At 38.6% G+C, this 17,217-nt stretch overlaps 3 protein-coding genes, 1 long non-coding RNA gene and 1 other non-coding gene across 15 annotated transcripts; 3 read left to right on the forward strand and 2 right to left on the reverse strand.

The window, feature by feature from the left end:
- The first annotated feature begins 408 nt into the window (after positions 1-408).
- On the forward strand, positions 409-5,315 carry LOC143470032 (RNA-binding protein Musashi homolog 2-like). 7 transcript variants are annotated; one of them, XR_013119274.1, is made up of 10 exons: positions 409-908; positions 1,572-1,612; positions 2,121-2,248; positions 2,320-2,472; positions 2,529-2,660; positions 2,746-2,833; positions 2,919-2,948; positions 3,123-3,271; positions 3,799-4,588; positions 5,125-5,315. XR_013119274.1 is itself a non-coding variant. In XM_076967874.1 (10 exons), the coding sequence occupies exons 1-9, from the start codon at positions 583-585 to the stop codon at positions 3,925-3,927; spliced, it is 1,176 nt and encodes a 391-aa protein (XP_076823989.1). In that variant the 5' UTR covers positions 409-582; the 3' UTR covers positions 3,928-3,936; positions 4,292-5,315. The 7 variants fall into 7 exon arrangements, 3 of the variants coding, with proteins under 3 accessions (XP_076823989.1, XP_076823988.1, XP_076823991.1); XM_076967874.1 differs by having other exon boundaries at positions 3,799-3,936; positions 4,292-5,315; XM_076967873.1 differs by having other exon boundaries at positions 410-908; positions 3,799-3,936.
- On the forward strand, positions 1,400-1,505 carry LOC143471469 (small nucleolar RNA SNORD16). Its single transcript, XR_013119557.1, has one exon. It is a non-coding gene; the product is annotated as a small nucleolar RNA SNORD16 (small nucleolar RNA).
- A 357-nt stretch (positions 5,316-5,672) lies between the features above and the next one.
- On the reverse strand, positions 5,673-7,977 carry LOC143470033 (dnaJ homolog subfamily C member 27-A-like). 2 transcript variants are annotated; one of them, XM_076967877.1, is made up of 7 exons: positions 7,731-7,977; positions 7,371-7,513; positions 6,965-7,100; positions 6,678-6,820; positions 6,246-6,369; positions 6,088-6,173; positions 5,673-5,990 (listed from the first exon to the last, which is right to left on the reverse strand). In XM_076967877.1, the coding sequence occupies exons 3-7, from the start codon at positions 7,050-7,052 to the stop codon at positions 5,820-5,822; spliced, it is 612 nt and encodes a 203-aa protein (XP_076823992.1). In that variant the 5' UTR covers positions 7,053-7,100; positions 7,371-7,513; positions 7,731-7,977; the 3' UTR covers positions 5,673-5,819. The 2 variants fall into 2 exon arrangements, with proteins under 2 accessions (XP_076823992.1, XP_076823993.1); XM_076967878.1 differs by having other exon boundaries at positions 7,371-7,520.
- A 367-nt stretch (positions 7,978-8,344) lies between these two features.
- On the forward strand, positions 8,345-11,884 carry LOC143470035 (uncharacterized). Of its 3 annotated transcripts, none has more exons than XR_013119278.1 (5): positions 8,345-8,570; positions 8,957-9,065; positions 9,145-9,254; positions 9,336-9,499; positions 11,645-11,884. It is a non-coding gene; the product is annotated as an uncharacterized LOC143470035 (long non-coding RNA). The 3 variants fall into 3 exon arrangements; XR_013119280.1 differs by having other exon boundaries at positions 9,350-9,499; XR_013119279.1 differs by having other exon boundaries at positions 9,148-9,254.
- Positions 9,925-15,060, reverse strand: LOC143470034 (uncharacterized). Of its 2 annotated transcripts, none has more exons than XM_076967880.1 (6): positions 13,760-15,060; positions 13,068-13,182; positions 12,402-12,502; positions 11,901-11,990; positions 10,683-11,004; positions 9,925-10,488 (listed from the first exon to the last, which is right to left on the reverse strand). In XM_076967880.1, the coding sequence occupies exons 2-6, from the start codon at positions 13,143-13,145 to the stop codon at positions 10,213-10,215; spliced, it is 867 nt and encodes a 288-aa protein (XP_076823995.1). In that variant the 5' UTR covers positions 13,146-13,182; positions 13,760-15,060; the 3' UTR covers positions 9,925-10,212. The 2 variants fall into 2 exon arrangements, with proteins under 2 accessions (XP_076823995.1, XP_076823994.1); XM_076967879.1 differs by having other exon boundaries at positions 13,711-15,060.
- Positions 15,061-17,217: the final 2,157 nt, after the last annotated feature.

Here is a 17,217-nt window from a genome sequence, read left to right on the forward strand (position 1 = left end):
AAATCAATGACGTCACAACAGTGGACGATGATTAAGAAATTGTTGTCGTGATTAAGACCACGAAAGTCGTCACGAACGCAAAGACCTTCAGCACAGTAAAGTTGCGAAAATAAATCAGTCAGACTTTATGAAACGAAATAGGAAATCCAGACTGCAGATGCCCAAATCCAGGTGATCTAGCAAAAACAGGCGGCCATCTTGAATGAAGCGACCTTAATCCTTAGAAAATCTTTTTTCTTCTTTTTTTTATCACGAACAATGATTGTTGCGCATGCGCGCGCCAAATTTTATCCAATCGAAGACGAGAATTTTGGTCATGTGATGAAACGGCATGGTTATCACGTGCCACGAGTGAAAATCAGGATTTTTTTTGTTCAGTTTGAGTTGTCACTAGCGCGTGGTGAGTGCGCTTTGCATCGTGGTATTAGTGTTAAGTTGCTTTGGTTGCCGGTAGTAAGTATTTCTACTTATAGTTTTATGCTTACTTGTATTGTAACTTTTGCAATTAGGTTGGTGATTAACTGTGGTATAGAGTAGGCCTAGTCGTTCACCGAACTTGTAATTTTTTGCCCATTCGCAAAGATGGCGGACAGTGAACAACAAGTGAGCACCAACGATAATAATAACGAAGCATCAGCGCAAGAAGAAATTCCGGAAGAGGTTCCACCCACTACTGAACAGACCGAAGATACAGAAGCATCCGATTCTGTTGATAACACCGAAGCAAATCCCGATCCCGAACAACAGAATGGTGAATCGTCCGAACCCACTGAAGCAGTCGCCGCCGGGGACGGAGCGGGAACGGAAGCCGAAGCCGAGAATGTTGAAGCTCCTGTTGATACCGAAGCAGCAGCTTTAAAGCCAGCCGAAGAAGGAAGCCTTATAAATGCGACTGATGATAACGAATTGTAAGTTTTAACAGTTAACGATTTCATTACTAGGTTTATTAACCAAACTGCAGAGTATGGCTGGAGCACATAAGATTGAGATTTTTTGCCAAAACGGTATTGCACACCACGAGTGAAGTAATCTCTCTAAAAAGACGACATTAATTTTCGCTCCGTTTTCTGTTGTAAAAGGTCGTACCTCGCAGCACACAACACGTGCTGCTTGGTACACCGGGATTTTGCATATCCTGAGATCTAGTTGCAAACTGCCATACTCTGCTGTCCGGCTTACCCTTACTGCCTCTTGCACGTGTTGTCTTTTAATGAGATTTGCATAGATGGAACTACCGAAATTAACATGGTCGTAAACTTAGCTTTTATACCACAATCTGTGTGTATAACCTTAATGAATTGACTATCTCTGGTCTGTTGTATTTTTCAATGCAAGGGTGTATAAGAAACTAAAGTTATTCAAACCTTACAAAACACAGCCAACCATAAGCTTTGCATGTTGCAATGATGGATAATTTGGTAATTTGCGTCTGATTTTGTCATGGTGGCAGTAGCCTGCTGTCAGTAAACTATGGCAGAAATATGTTGCCAATTCAAGTCTGAGCTAAATTATGTTAAAGAGCTATTTTCTTCATCATAATGACCACAAATTGAAGTTTGTTCTTTTTTCAGAAAAATGTTTGTCGGTGGCCTATCCTGGGATACTGAGACTTGTAAGTATTCTTAGGACATTATTCAAAAGCTTATAAGGGATGGGCCAGTCAAGTGAAAATACTGTTCCAGTAGATACTTTTTTTTATAAATCCTGAAGCTCGTTTATCAATATTTATGCGTTTTGTACAAAACATAAGGATTATTGCACTAAAGAGATGATTGTTTTGTAAGTTTTCATGCATGTTACTGTTTTGGTATAGTATGTCCAACATTGCTGGTACATATTATGCTATTAGACATATATACATGTCTTAATCTTCACTTTCGAGGATGGCATTAACTGCGTTACTGTGTTCCAACTAGAAAAAGCAGTAAATCTATGTATTTTTCGCTGGCCCATCCTTTATGTTAACTGAAAACCGGCAATGATTAAAAAATTGTACGTCAGACTGATTAATATATGATATTGTAGCTTCGCAATGAGCTGGTTAAGCACATGATTTCTATGTTTCCAATAATCCTGTTAGATGTTTGACTAATGACGCGTTTGCAACATTTTATTCACAGTTGGTTTGAGAGATTATTTTGCGAAATTTGGAGAAGTTCGAGATTGTACAATCAAGAAGGACAGCAAAACTGAAAGATCTCGAGGATTTGGTTTTGTTTTGTTTGCTGATGCTGAGTCTGTTAAAAAGGTTTGGTTGTGAAGATGACTTGACTTTTACCAGTTAGTTACTCCACTTCATATAAATTTTATATGTTTTAGGTGATTGATGAGCCCAATCACTATCTTGATGGAAGGAAAATTGATCCTAAGAGAGCTCAGGCCCAGAGAAAAGATGGAAAACTGTTCGTTGGAAAAGTAGACCCGGAAACCGACAATGAAAAGCTAAAAGAACACTTCTCACAGTTTGGAGAGGTATGCTCGTCTAATTTATGCTTTTTTATTTGTACTTATCTTTACTGCTTTCACAGATTGAATTATTTGAAAGACCGATTGACAAACAAACCAACAAAAAGCGAGGATTTTGTTTTATCACCTTCAAGAAAGATGGCGTCCTAAAATTGGCCTGTGATGAAAAGAATCATGAAGTTGATGGCAGCAAGGTAAAATATTGAGCTGACATCGTTCTACCATAGAAGTGTTTCACTTATTATAACGGCAAGCATAGTGACAACAATGTGTTCGCAGCTTGATGTAAAACCAGCACAAAACCCGGACCACAGAGGGCCGGCTGGCAGAGGAGGTTTCATGGGAAGAGGAGGTGGAATGGGCCGAGGTAAGAGCTTGCAATTCCGCATCGTTGGGTTTCATTGTCAATCACCAAACTTACCACAAATATAATGCGATTTTTTTATTCTTAGGGTTTGGTTTCCCGTACGGAGGGGGTGGCGGTGAGTTTTTTGAAATTAAAAGTCATAAAAATAACATAGGCTGTGATTACAAAAAGTTATCCCTGTCTGAATGTATGTGACGATAACAACCGCATCGCTATGAGCCCAGATACTCAGTGTTTTCATGACTTTACTGAGTCCAGATTTGAAAGTAACTCGCTTGTTTTCTTGCAGGTTATGGCGGCCCCAGTTACGGTGGTTATGGGGGTGGTGGTTATAATGACTTTGGTGGGTTTGGCTTTGGCAGCAACTACCCACAGCCAGGTTACGGTAACTATGGCAACTACAGTGGTGCGTATGGTGGCGGAGGTAAGACCGCGAAAGTGAGCCGCCCACTTTCTTAGTTGCTTCCTTAATCTCTTTCTTGCAGCTCCAATTTACCAGCAGCACTGGAATATAAACGCACTTAAAATCTATCTATTGTAAAGTCATGTTAGTGAGTTTAGAGCCCGTTTTTTCCAGTGCTGCTGTTAACTCATCGTGTGATTAATTGCAATGTAATTGTCACTGTGCAAAAACCCCATCGTGGTATATTTTAAATGGATTTAAATTCAAACTGTAGCAATTAATTCTGAGATAATATTTTGTCATTGGTAATAATTTAACATCTGTAATATACAGCGATGTCATATAAAGCAAAATGAAATGTCTACGGCTTTTTGTAATCAGTAGTCTGACTTTCTCTAATTACTACTTGAAGCTGATTGGGCTGGCTATTTTATTTCCATCACCCACGTGGTGGTATTAGATGAACAAACCTGTTCTTGTTCAGCCCAATCAGCTTTTCGTGCTAGCCATCAGGTAAAGAGAAAACTTCATTAAGCTTAATTGTTCTTCTTTTGATCCACAGGGCAGGGGGGAGCAGGCGGGAAGGTCCCGAGGGGACGGATGGGGGGACAAGCCTCATACAAACCGTACTAACTGGTACGGTAGCCGTGGAAACTTCCACGGTGCCTACCAGGGTTACCACGACTATTAAATGCTAAAGGTGAGTCATATGTGATGCTCACAACTTGGATCACTTGTTTGATAGAGTTAAAATTACTTGCATTGCTTGGCATTTTTGTGATTAGTTTTTAGCATGACTAGTGTGTTTCCTAGTGCTTATTCCCAGTAGGAAATTTTAATAAACCTTTAAATAAGAAAATTTAGACACCAGGAATATTTGAATTTTTAACAAGACTTGTAAAATTTAACCAAAATACCAACTTCAATTGATGCTGTCGTCCATTGGTAGTTTGATAAAATCCAATCTCCTCTGTTAATTGTGACGTTTTATTTCAATGCTGTCTGCTTTCGTTGGATTTCTCTTTCAAACAGAAATCTTTTTACTTTCCACACAGCCCCAACTTTGGGAAAGAAAGAGGAGTTGTTCATCAGTTGGGCTGCACCCCCTTTTGCTAGTTCAGTTAAATAAGTTAGCTCAATCGTTTTCAGTTCAACACGATAGTTTGTAAAATCTTAAATAGCCGTGAAACAAGATTTCGTTTAAGATAACCATGCTTGTATAAAGTGATAGATGTAGCATAACAGCCAAAGTTAGTTTTCTCTTTTGTTGTCCCCTTTTGACCCCTAACACCTCACGTGACATCGTGTGCTGCTGCCGTTGGAAGGTCAAAGGAGGTCTTGACGTCACAATGGTAATTAATCTCGTCACAATAGGGCTGTAGCGCCACCCCTATTAGTTTGAAGTGAGCTCGACCAAGACTATTCTCATTTTGTGACTTGATTCGTAACAAGTTAAACCAAACTGGCGAGCTGATAGACCTCTCACTTCTCCATGAAACAATGATATACTGTGACGCAATACAGAGGTTATGTTGAAGTGTTAATGCCCATTTTTCATCAATGTAATCTGTCTGCTTTGATCAACGAAATAGCATAGCTTTGCAGTTCTAATCAATGCCAGTCCACTTAAGATTAAGGTAGTCAAGGCGTAGTCGCATGAATCCGCAGCTCGTTCAAGTTAGTTCGTTTCAGCCCTAGCTTTAAGCTATCAAGTCCAGTGTAGTTGAAAATAACATATCGGTAAAAAATAAACGATGCAGATTTCTTAAACTTCTTTCTAATCTTCCAAATAGTCCATAACTGGCAACGCTCAACATAACCTCTGAAACTTTACTAAAGATTTTGGAATTTTTGCCTAACCTATAGATCTTTTTTGTTGTTGTTATAGTCGAATCAGTCCTCCAGATTGCCGACGCCACCATCATCAAGTTAATCATAGGAGGACCTCACGTATTGTACAGTGCTTAGCACGAAGACGCATTTGGCGGCACAGCATCGTGTTAAAATCTCTGCCAACATTTTCCTTTTTTTTTGTTTTCCTTTATTTTCCTTATTGTGAATAAAACTTTTATTCATAAATGCTTACTTTGTATTTGCAAGGTTAGCCGACTCGTGTTGTGAGGGCCGCCATTTAACAATAAAAGGCTGGTTTCATTGACAATACAGTAAGTTTATTCCGCGAATGTCTCGCACTTAAGTTACCTCGAAGCTCATTCTTTCCCGAGATCTGGAAAACCATTGCATCGTAGCTTATCTGGCACGAATAATGGTGTTTAGATTAAACCGAGACATTATCTGTGATGGCGAAACGTCACATTCGCATGCGGTTTTCCAAAGTAATTGGTGACGTCATTTTGAGTAAAGTGTGAGCACAAAATAACGTGTTGTGCAGTAATCGTATCTCGATTACAAAGGGAAATAATTAGCTTTTTCAAGGCTGATGATTTCATTTATTACGGAAGGGAAATTTGATCATAAATAACTTGGTAGAAAATTCACATGCAGTTTGTAATCACGCACGTCATCACGTCTGATGTGTCACGTCGAGATTGGTTCGTATGTCGCTCATTTCAAACAGTGACGTCATGATGAAGTGGCAGGCCTTAAATTAATTTTCTTGGCGGAGACGACAGCGCCGAGAAGTTCTTCGAAAAGTTTGCTGACACCATCTCCACTAAAAGCTGAAGTCTCGAAATATTGCAGCTTGTGTGTGCTCGCCCATTTCCTCGCCTCGGCTGCACTCACGCAATTCTTCTGCGAAAACATCAGCAAAACACTTTGCGTTAGACAACGGAGTTCATCAATGGGGCTGCAATGTGAGGATAAAATCAGGACAGAACATCAATCTTACGTTTGATCTGAGGTCTGCTTTGTTCCCCACGACCACAACTACCGAGTTCAGAGCACCAAATCTTCCTGTCTCTCGTAACCACCCGTCTATACAGAGATGAAAAGCTGGTAAAACTTTCCACAAAACTTTAAGTCTTCAGTTTGTTGCTTGCTTCTCACCTAAACTTTGAAACGATGCCTGGTTGGTGACGTCAAAGACAAGAAAACAGGCGTCTGTTCCGGAATAAAGCTCCGATCTGATGTCATAATATTGGCTGTCTCCTGAGAAGTCCCATAAGTGTACCTGTCGAACAATTACATTAATTACCCGCTATCAACCGCAAAGGATAATACTGTACTTGAAGTTTTTTGCTCAGCGTAGCCACAATGCTACATACCGTGCAAAACGGTAAGGTTTGCCCGGTGAGACTGGTTTTTGACAAAACTTTGTTCGTGGAATCTGGATATTAAACTTACAATGACTAATAATATGTATCATTGTATCAGGTTGTATGCCCATGTCGGGCATAATCTGAGTGTCGTTTTAAAATTAAATAATTTAATTCGTTTTTTATTTGATGAGAAAAATATGAGTGTAAGTAATAATTTTACCCTGAGTGGAATTCCTTTCACGGTTTGTATTTTGAAACCGTAATCAACACCAACTGTAGCGTGGTAGCAGTTGCTGAACTTGCTTTCACAGAAGTGTTTTATCAAACACGTTTTCCCGGTTCCAGTGTTCCCCAGAGCAACCACTGCAACAACATTAATCATAACGTCATGCGAAAGGACAGCTTACGGTTAAATGGATAACCAATCTTCCAACACAAAACCAATTTAGATCTAAAAAAATGCGCAGGTTTTACAATATAAAACTGCACATTGGCTAAACTTATTACCTTTTATCCACACGATACCATCAACAACTTTCCGTACTTTACTTTCCAGTTCTTTTGGATTCCACTTTAGACAGTTTTCAGAATTCATTTTGAACAAGTCAATTCCTGAATCTCATTCGAAGCGTTGTTGGTCGCTCTGGTAATATGGTATCCGTCTCTTAACATTCATGCTTTTATTTGTATTTTCGAGGGTTAACATAAAAATCATTTGTTGTTTAAAATTTGTTCCTTGATTATTAACTATTTTAATACAGTTTATGTAGAGAGGAATTTGAATACAAGTACCAAGTACAGGTAATTGCTAATAATACAACTAATGCAGAAAGGCTCTTAATTCTACGTCTATCTTGCCCTTTTTATTCATTCAGACTTCAGCTTGAATGTTGCAATAAAATTCAGTCTATACCGCAAATATATGTGCGAACGTTGGACTTGTAAGCAACTTCTGGTGTCAGATGGAGTCAAGTGACAACTGTGCAGATTAAGACAGCGCCTTCATTGCGTTAATTTCAGTTTGATCAGATTCAGGTGTCTTCATCACATGGCAATCTACGTACTGGTAAGTAGCAATTCGTCCTTTCAACCGGCTTAGTTCGCAATAAGCAAACTTGAATCGAATCAGTTTTATACGGGCTTATTTATTCAAACTCAACTTGTATTTTCATGTACAGTATCTTTATTACATCTACTTTTCGAAGATATTTAAAGCAGCCAAAATAATATTTTAGTCACCAGCTGATAGTTTATTTTCATAACAGGGACTTACCCAGGTTTACAGTTCATCTTGTAAACGAGTGTTTGGATCAGGATTTCTCAAGTAGGCGCCAATGGTTCGTTACGTTCTCCAGAGGCCACGAGCAGAGGCCTCACCAGTGAGCTATGATGTAGTAGGGAAGAAGAGGCAAACTGGGACAATTCAAGTTTCTCACGTTTTTTAATCTCTGGTTCTCTGTACCCGGAAGCACTTGTTAGCTACTAGCAAGCAGTGCTTGTTGCACAAAGGTTACTACACACGCAGTAGTGAAGTAAAAAGTTTTTTTTTCAATCAACAATCTACATTTTTTACGGATGAGCAGGGGGACACGGATTTTGAGGGTCATTGTAAGGGGGCCACGAACCATGACAGGTTGGTTGGGAACCACTGGTTAAGATATTGTTTCAGTACCGGTGAGTTTGCCGTTGTTGGCATTGGCGTCTTGGCCAAAGGGATAGGCCGAGCAGCCTATCTGAATTTGAAGGGAGAAAAAAATCTGTACATATGTGGATACCAAAAATGTAGTGAATTGAACATGCTTGCATGTTAGTTTGCATGATATATGTTTTGTTAAAGAGATTTTAACAACATTATATTTCTGTATTTACTTGAAGAATCATTTTGTGGATTAAGTCTGTAAATCGATAAATTTTTCTAAAAATAATATAGGGATAAAATGGGACATTGCACATTTCAAGTGGTGATGTTAATATGATATCATACAATCAGTCATACTCTGGTGAAAGTGCATCATACAAAATTGAAGAATTGACACCAAAGGAGATGTCACTGTGAGGGCTCATAGCTATGCCGGTGGTGGTCAGCCAACATCCAGCTTAAATCACATAAGGAGTAAGTAAAAGGATGACAAAAACGTTTGGTGCTTTGTAGTCTAATTGCAATTTCTGGTTATTTAAAACTATGGTACCGGGCCAGGGTTGATCTCTGAATTGTCCAGTATTACTGAAATGTACAAGATGTTGATTATTTTGGAATTTCTATTAACATAGATCCAGATTCAGTGAAAAACTTCTAGTGTAGTATACAAGTGCACGAACAGATGACGTCACAATTTGAGTACCTGAGGCTTAGTATCCATAGGCATCCTGTAGTTGTTCACTTGTATACTAGACCCAAAACTTCTTTGTCAACTGTCAAACAAAACTCAAATGAACTCAATAAAATATTTGACCTGGCGTGGAGCTCTCCATCACAACTAACATTTTTGTACATTTTAGTGCTTCCTAAACTTTGTTATCTACTATGCCTGGCAATAAGTGCACAATATCCTTGATTGTCCATAACAGTGGAGTACAAAGTGAACCAACAAATGCAGTTGCTAATCAAGTAAGATCACAGATACACTGCGTTAACATACATGCATGAATGCATATGCACACAATACAAACCTATGATTTATGATCAGAAGCTGTGCAACCAAGTTTTGATGGAGAAGTTTTCATCAATGAACTCCTTGCCGAATGGATACACTCTGAGGGTCATTTTGAAAGCGTGGCTATACATGTTGACAACACAGTATGTAGATGGAGATGTAGAGTGTAGACTTAAAGTAATTGAATGTTATGTCTTTTTAGAAATACTATGAATGACCTGTAGACTATCATATTTAGACTTTTAAAGTGAAAGAAAGTGGGAACAAAGCTTCCCCGATCTAACAGACGACAGCATACACAGGCTATGAAGTTAAGATGTTTTCATCAATAACAAGTATTAATGGTGAAGTGGAAAGAAGCAGCTCGTCTCAGATACCTTGTCAGGATGTAAGTATCAATACTTCGGTTTATATTTATTTCTAAAATTGAGCTTTGGAATACATGTTAGACCCTGTTCTTTGTGGAAAGGAAGTTTCCTGCATATGTTGTTGTTAATGTAGGAGTTCTCAATCTCTTGTTACATGTAACCCAACTACCCCATGTTATAAATGCCTACAACCCGGTAGTAAGATTTGGGTTTGATGGCTGTGCTAACCTTCCATCGTTGTAGCACCACAGTATGGTTAATATCTCCCAGGTTTTAAGCTCGTGAGGTTTTTCTGTTTTTTCCCCGATATTTGAGTGCGTGTGATCATATTTTTGTCACAATGGCCGTGTTGCCCTTTCAAAACTGCTCAAAACTACAGGCTCTTTGGCCGGCTCCCTTGAGAACGCCCTCTTTTCCGGTTCAATCCAGGCCTTATTCACTATAATACGGGTTAATACGGTTAGCTATTTTTACTAACGAACAAGTAAAATTTGAAAACGATTTAAAAAGAAATGAAGAAGATACAAAGGAACATTCCAGTTTCCAAATGAATCCCTCAAAACGAATCACGTGATCATTTTCGAAAACAATAGGCTTTGTTTGCTTCCCAGATGTGACAATCATGCAAACTTTGAAGAAATGTTAAGATCGAAGCGTATCATTGAACCTCACAATCACTCATAAATGTACATTGACATATAAATATAAGTTAAACGCGGCGCAGCGGGGAACGTCACGCGGTGAGAACGGCGAGAGTGAGTTGCTCAAATATCTGTTGCACCAAGTTGTGATCGCGGGACGTGATCTCAGCGAATCCTGCGCATTCTCTCCAATCACTTATGACAGGGTATACGTCATGGGGATAAATTGCAGTTCGCCCCAAAGTGAGAGATTTCGCTGCTTTCTTTTTAGTGGTGGCATTATTGATGTTTATACCAGGTTCGCGCAGGAAGCTTACGTCGTACATTCTGGAAACCTTCTCCGAGGCCATGTATTCCCTGCGAACATCCTGCGGGAAGATTAAACCAACGGCATTAGAAAACAACAAATATTCCTGTTTGCCTTCATCGATTTCAGCTTGGCCTATTTTGAAGTCTATATAATGAGCTCTAGTTAAACGCAGAAAAACAATGGAAAGTGTTACACCGCCTTAATAGCGGTGCACTGAAGAATGCGTGGTAGCGATATCATTTTCACACTTACTGAATGAGTCCCGATTAGATAGATGGGCGGAATCGGGTCTGCAGTCGCCGCCACTTCTTTGTTTACGCATAACGCCACGCAGCATTTCCCTCTTGCGAATATTTTTGGAGGGAAAGGTCTTCCGCGTGGTGTCGTGCCGGCGCCATGCTTTGTACGTATTTTGATGAGGTGATTTCGAATTTGTCTTGCAACAGAAAATGAGTTTGGGTTGAAAACGTTGTAGACCAGTACAACGCCATCGCACGACCTCATGCACGCTTCATGTCTTGCGAGTAAGCTCAAATCACCCAACGAGAGATGATTCTGCGACTGTCCTTGCGCACTGTTGAGCCGGTAAAATACAAGAATGCTTTAATGAAATGGTAAAAATATGTCAATAGGTTTCTGATTACAAAATATCCGTTTTAGTTCAACAATCTCGTGCGTTGGAAAAACAAGTTTATTTGATGTCTATTACCAGGGTAGCAAGCAGAAAAAAGTGATAGTGGCGTATTTTCAAGCGTAACCACAAAACATTTACAATGAGAACAACATGAAACGCATAAATACTTCTCAATTTCATCATCTATAACATCTTTTCACGATGCCCCATATTTTAGACTAAACTGAGCTAATATCAGTGAAACGTATCCACAGTAAACTCGCCACACTTTGTAAATCTGAACTAATCCGAGCAACACCAAAATGTTTTCTTCATCATTTGAAAGGGTTTGAAATTCCAAAAAGGCGCGATTGTGCTCCAACATTAGCACCCAACCGTCCTGTTATCTTTGAACTAAATCGACGGCAATGATCGGTAGCAGCAGTAATTGCTTCAGCGTGAACCCCGCCAAGAGGGCCCCTGTTTCAGTACAACGCGCTCTAAAAAAAACAGCCATTGCAAACGAATATTACTGTTAACTATTCGCACTTTTTCAGGACAGGAGTTTTTTGAAAGAAAATTAACACTTTATGCATTTTAGACCAGGTAAATTCAAAATTTTCCGAAGAAAGCATGGAGTGGACCCCCACTACGATAGCATTGCTACGTCTTCGGTCATTTAGGGGGCCTCCAAACTCTAGTCGCACCAAATATCGTCTCGCAGCACCCTCCCCCCAACCTAAGGCTACCATCGGGCAGCATAATCGTTATTAGCATTCAACCTGTGGCAAGATTGACAGCTGATGTGCATTTGCTTTAACTGTTCTATTATTGGTTATTGGTACCGTATCACGTACCTATGAGTACCGTCGGTGACTTTCTTGTTGGAAAATCTTCCAAAGAAACTTCTTCGTGGAGTAACTTTGGCCACGGCAGGTCCTTTAAACCTAGAATTGTTAGACGTTATATTTTACAATACACCAACCACACTACAATGGCTACACTACATAACGCTGCATTGAATGGTTGTAAAATGCACGGTAGACATAGTAAGGTATCATGAGCTTTATCCTGGGACCGAAAAAGATCAATCAGGAATCGCTGTAAACAAACACGGATCACTTTTCAAAACAGGGCCGTGTTTGTTTACAGTGTTTTGTTTGTTGATACCATTCTATTAAATTCAAAGTTTTCAACAGTTTAATCCCCAAAACAATATATAACTTAGGCAGAACAGTTACACCTGCCTCCATTGCGCGCCAACATGAAATTAATAAAATGTATAAAGCAGAAAATACGCAAAAATATCATTGTTGGATTAACGCTTAGTAAAGTTTAAACTCAATAACATTTTTTACCCCGCAGTATCAATTAGTTCCAACGACACCTTCAACTCGGCTGTTCTGTAAAATTCGTCTTTGAACGTGGTGGAACCGCGGTCGAGGCGTTCTAACACCCCCTTTAAAATAATCATTTCAAATTAGATTTGAAAGCAAGTGAAGTTTGCTCTAAGCAGTAAGCAATATCCAAACAATAGTAATAAATCAATCATAATAAAATAATAATAATATCAATATCTAAGCAATATCCAAGAAATAGTAAGAAGCCTATGTTCAACAACTACCTATTTCAGCGTTTAGTTTATTAGCTGTCATGTCAGCTGATATTTCTTAATGATCACACATAAAGCAATCTGCAGAAGATGGTTACATTCAGTTACACCAACTCGCTTCCTATAAGCAATGAGAAAGATTCGAATGCAAAAGCACAACAAAGACATAAGGTCATGGTTTAGATTATATATGGATGCATGGAAATGATGTCTATGAGAAAGAGTAAGAAAACAACGCAGATATCAAGCAATGTAGAGAGTTGGACGATTGGTGTCGACCAATGCTATGACGTACAAGTGTGATTTTATACAAATAACGTTTTAATCAAAGTCACAAATGTTTCATGTCACATCACGCAGTTGCCCAAGAACAAGCAAAGTACCATAAATGTTAAAATACGACCAAGCTTACTTGACTGTCGTCGGCGAAGTTCTTCATGCGCTCCTCAATCGCTTCAACAACCTGGGGATCATTTACTCTGACGAACATGTCCTTTCGGTAAATGTCTTCAATGGTGGTTGGACCTCTAAGAATAAAAACGAACCAAAGTTTAACAAAAATAATATCACGCCACAACTCATTCAGCAATTACTGGGTTTTGGGAACGGAACATGTTGGTATAAAAGCGATCCCTTCTCACAATTATGCCGATTCGGAAATTTAAGAAATAAAGGTGTTGTATCATTCATTCATTATAGGCTACTTCTTGTATTTTTCTTTCGATGTCAAGTTCATAATGAGTTGACCGATCACTAGATTCTTTAGTTTAGTTCGATAGCGATTAACTACACGACAGCTCAAGAGTAAATTTTTTATGTAACCAACATTAAATCTTAGCTCGCTTTTCTCAAAATGTTTATTTTGAAGGGTTTTATGTCTAATCACGCTTTATATTCTCATAGACATCTATTTAAATACAACATAGTAGGTTATAAGCAATATGACGAGAATAAAATATTAGAGTTACACCTTTTTACCAATTTGTAGTTGATATATATTTTTATAAAAAATTGAGAAAAAATACAAATAAGTTGTCTAAAGTCAACTGACTTACGTATCAACTCTTGTTTCTGTTATGGACTGTAAAGCTATGCTTGTCTTACCCACATTTCCAGCGCCCAATATCGCAATTTTTAACGGTCGTTTGCTTTTATATAAGATTTTTCCCATGATTATTCTTTTGGCACTGATTGAAAATAACCTGAGGGCAACACAACTGAACTCTTTCAACAGGTAAAGACGATTTGTTCAGTCTCTTCATAACATTGTTTCTACAATTCTGGAACATATCCAACGATCAACGAACTTCTTTAAACTGCAGTTTCTCCGCGAAAAATAGAACACGAGCACACATCACGCATACAGCTGGTTATATATGGATTACTTGCACTATAAATTCATCTCCGGAAACAGTGAAGCGTTTGACATCATCAGTTTATAGACACATTTCACGATTTGCTAAAAAGCTACACCATATTTTTTTACTGCACTGATAATTAAATACGTGACTATTTGAGCCTGGCGCTATCGAACGTCATAAAAGCGTGATAATAGATGTTAAAACGACGACAACAAAACATGTTGTATATTGAATTTGCAACAAAATGGCGGCAACAGGCACGCAGCAACCAATTAGGTAACGATTCTGGCTTCAGTTGACGTCATTGTCGCTTGCGATCTCGAGCGCGCAGTTGGATCAATCACATCTTGGATTCCTTGTCAAAGAAATAACCAACATTAAAATCGCCGGTTCGGCTTCGACGCCTCCTCATCCTCGTATTCTCCCTGCTGCTGCTGCTTCGTCAAGTTATCCTGGATTTCGGGTTTCTCGTGCACTCCAGCACTTCGTGTTCAATTTTGACCCATAATTAGGCTTCTTGTATTCAGCACTTATTTTTGAAAATGACTTAATCACCACTTCCTGTAGTTCTGTTGCTATTTATAGCACTCAACCCAATACTCCGCTATCAATCCATACCAACCCGGAATCAGGCTACCTTGAGCTTTCACGGTCTTGGTAGAATTGAGCATATTTCAAAATCTGCCCTGTTGTTTACAACATCTTGTGAGCAGAGTTTAACGAAACTTGGCGTCATTTATTGATCTTGTGCAAATTTTGCGGAGCAACTGTACCGTTACGGGGTTTTCCCTTACCATGAGTCACGTGGCTTCTGTGACGTCACCCAGACCTAGTTTGGTCACCGACAAATAAACAGCCCTTTTGGCGAACTAAACTGACTTGACTCGTCCACTTAATGTTTACAAAAAACTTTTAAAGGGAGATTTTCAACTTAAAGACATGGGCAGCCCATTGCTGTTGATGATGTAGGCTAGAGTCTACATGATGTAGAGTCGGACACATCTGTGCTCTCATCAAGGACAATCGAAAATGCTTCGAAGTCTTTTACCGTCGCAACTAATTGTTTCTCCACATTTGCAGCTAAATCTGTGACCCTACTTACAACTGTATTTGGGGATAAGCTTATGCCTTCAAACAGTATTTTTTTACCTGGAAATAAAATGTCACTTGCTTTTACAAGGCATTCTTTTATGAACAAACCCTCGGTAAAGGGCCGTGATGACTTTGCTATCATTTCACTGATAACAAAACTCGTTTTTACAGAATCTTCGTTGGACTGATTAATATTGGTAAAGAAACTTCTTTGTTTGCAAAATGCTGATTTCAGTTGTTTAACTTTTTCTTCTCTTACTTTGCTCGGTAAGCATCATATTTATCGCGGTGCATTGTTTCGAAGTGCCGACGCATGTTATACTCCTTCATAACAGCTATCTTTTGCTGGCAAATAAGGCATTGACTAGTATCTCTGACCGCGGTGATAAAATATTACTCCTCCCACTTATCTTGAAAAACTCTTCTTTCGTCTGTGATTTTTCTTTTTTTCGAAGCAGAAGACATGTGTAATTTAGCTTTTTAAACTATAGCAATTTATTCAATACTAGACTAGCCTACACCTCGACAATCAATTTGAACATTATGACCAATTCCACTAACACCTGACTGGCGCAATTTCCAACGTTATTGTGACAACTGTACAGTGAATAGGCCATGTGACGTAATACCAGACCTTTCACCGCATAAATGGTAGAGTTTGAAAGTGATGTGATAGTAAAGTTTAATGAGTAGCTTCAAATCTTTGGAGCAATTTTGGAGTGAATTTTAACTTTTCAAATCTGAATTGTCAAATACTTGAAAATCCAGTACCCACAAAATGCACAAAATGTTGTCGCCGGCCGCGTGTTTGAGACCCTTGGTCTAAATCAGCGTGGTCCAACTGCAGGCCCGCGGGCCAAAGTTGGCACGCGAGCACCGATTTTCTGGCCCGCAAACTGATAGTCAGCTTTGATAGTCGCTATTGTCGAGGAAGAACCTCGACCGCAGATGTCACATTGATCAGCATTTAATAGCTAAATTTTGAACTATTCTAATTTCAGTTCTAATATCAATGTCACATTGTTCTTCAGTTCTAATTTCACATTTCTTCAGTTCTAATTTAAAAACATTGGCCCGCAAGATAAAAAAAGTTTTTGATTTTGGCCCGCGATGAAAAGAAGTTGGACCACGCTGGTCTAAATGATGAAGTAATGCGTTATGTAAGAAAGAATAATTGCAGAAATAATGCGCCCTGACAAGATGGTCGAAGAATATTTGATGATATTTCATTGTATTAGGCCTACGACAGGGGTGGGCAAATGTATTCAATGGAAGAGCCATTTGCAGAAAATACAAGTAGGCCTACTGTACCAGAGAACCTTAAAATTATAACTAGTAAACGCATAGTTTTCTTCCCACTCTAGATTAAAACCTCTGATTTCATCTTCACACTTTCGTTTTTTGCTAGCATTAGATGTCATCGTTTTGTTTTACAACGTATTTAAGTAGACTAAAATGAGCTATAGCTTACTGTCTTAGCAATGAAATTGCGTTGACTTGCTGTTAACTAACTCTTCGGATTCTATGTCTATTGTTACGTCATAAACAAAATGCTGGCCTAAATAAAGAAAAGAAAAAGAGAAAAACGTTCATAAACGGTACTCTTGGTAGCCTTTACAATTTTACAACGTCGGTGATGTGGATGATTTTAAATATTTCAACACGATCATTTATAATAAATGATAATCTGGATATACTCAAGATCAGGAACTTTAGTTTAATTGAAAGAAAAAACTTTACACATTCTAAGAGATTAAATTTTCAAAATAATAAAACTCTAAAGATTACGACCAACCTTTCAAGCACACATTTAAAACACATCACACAGGAATGTGTCAAAAAACGCCATTAAACAACTCGCTGCTCTTTACATTATCCAAATATTTTACACGTTTTTATACGTCACGTTTTTTCACATTTTCCAAATATTAAAGAAAGAATAATTAAAAGAATTAATTAAACAATTAAAGCATAATAAGTTCTTTTACATTTTTATATCCTTCAGACAATTGGAGCAAAACAAAACAAACCTCTCATCAGTCAAAGAATGCACAGAAAAAGAAATTGCTTTAGCTGTAAAAGCTCAAAACAAGACATTAAGCAGGGTCT

The sequence above is a fragment of the Clavelina lepadiformis genome, chromosome 9 (assembly GCF_947623445.1).
Source record: "Clavelina lepadiformis chromosome 9, kaClaLepa1.1, whole genome shotgun sequence".
Lineage (NCBI taxonomy): Eukaryota > Metazoa > Chordata > Ascidiacea > Aplousobranchia > Clavelinidae > Clavelina > Clavelina lepadiformis.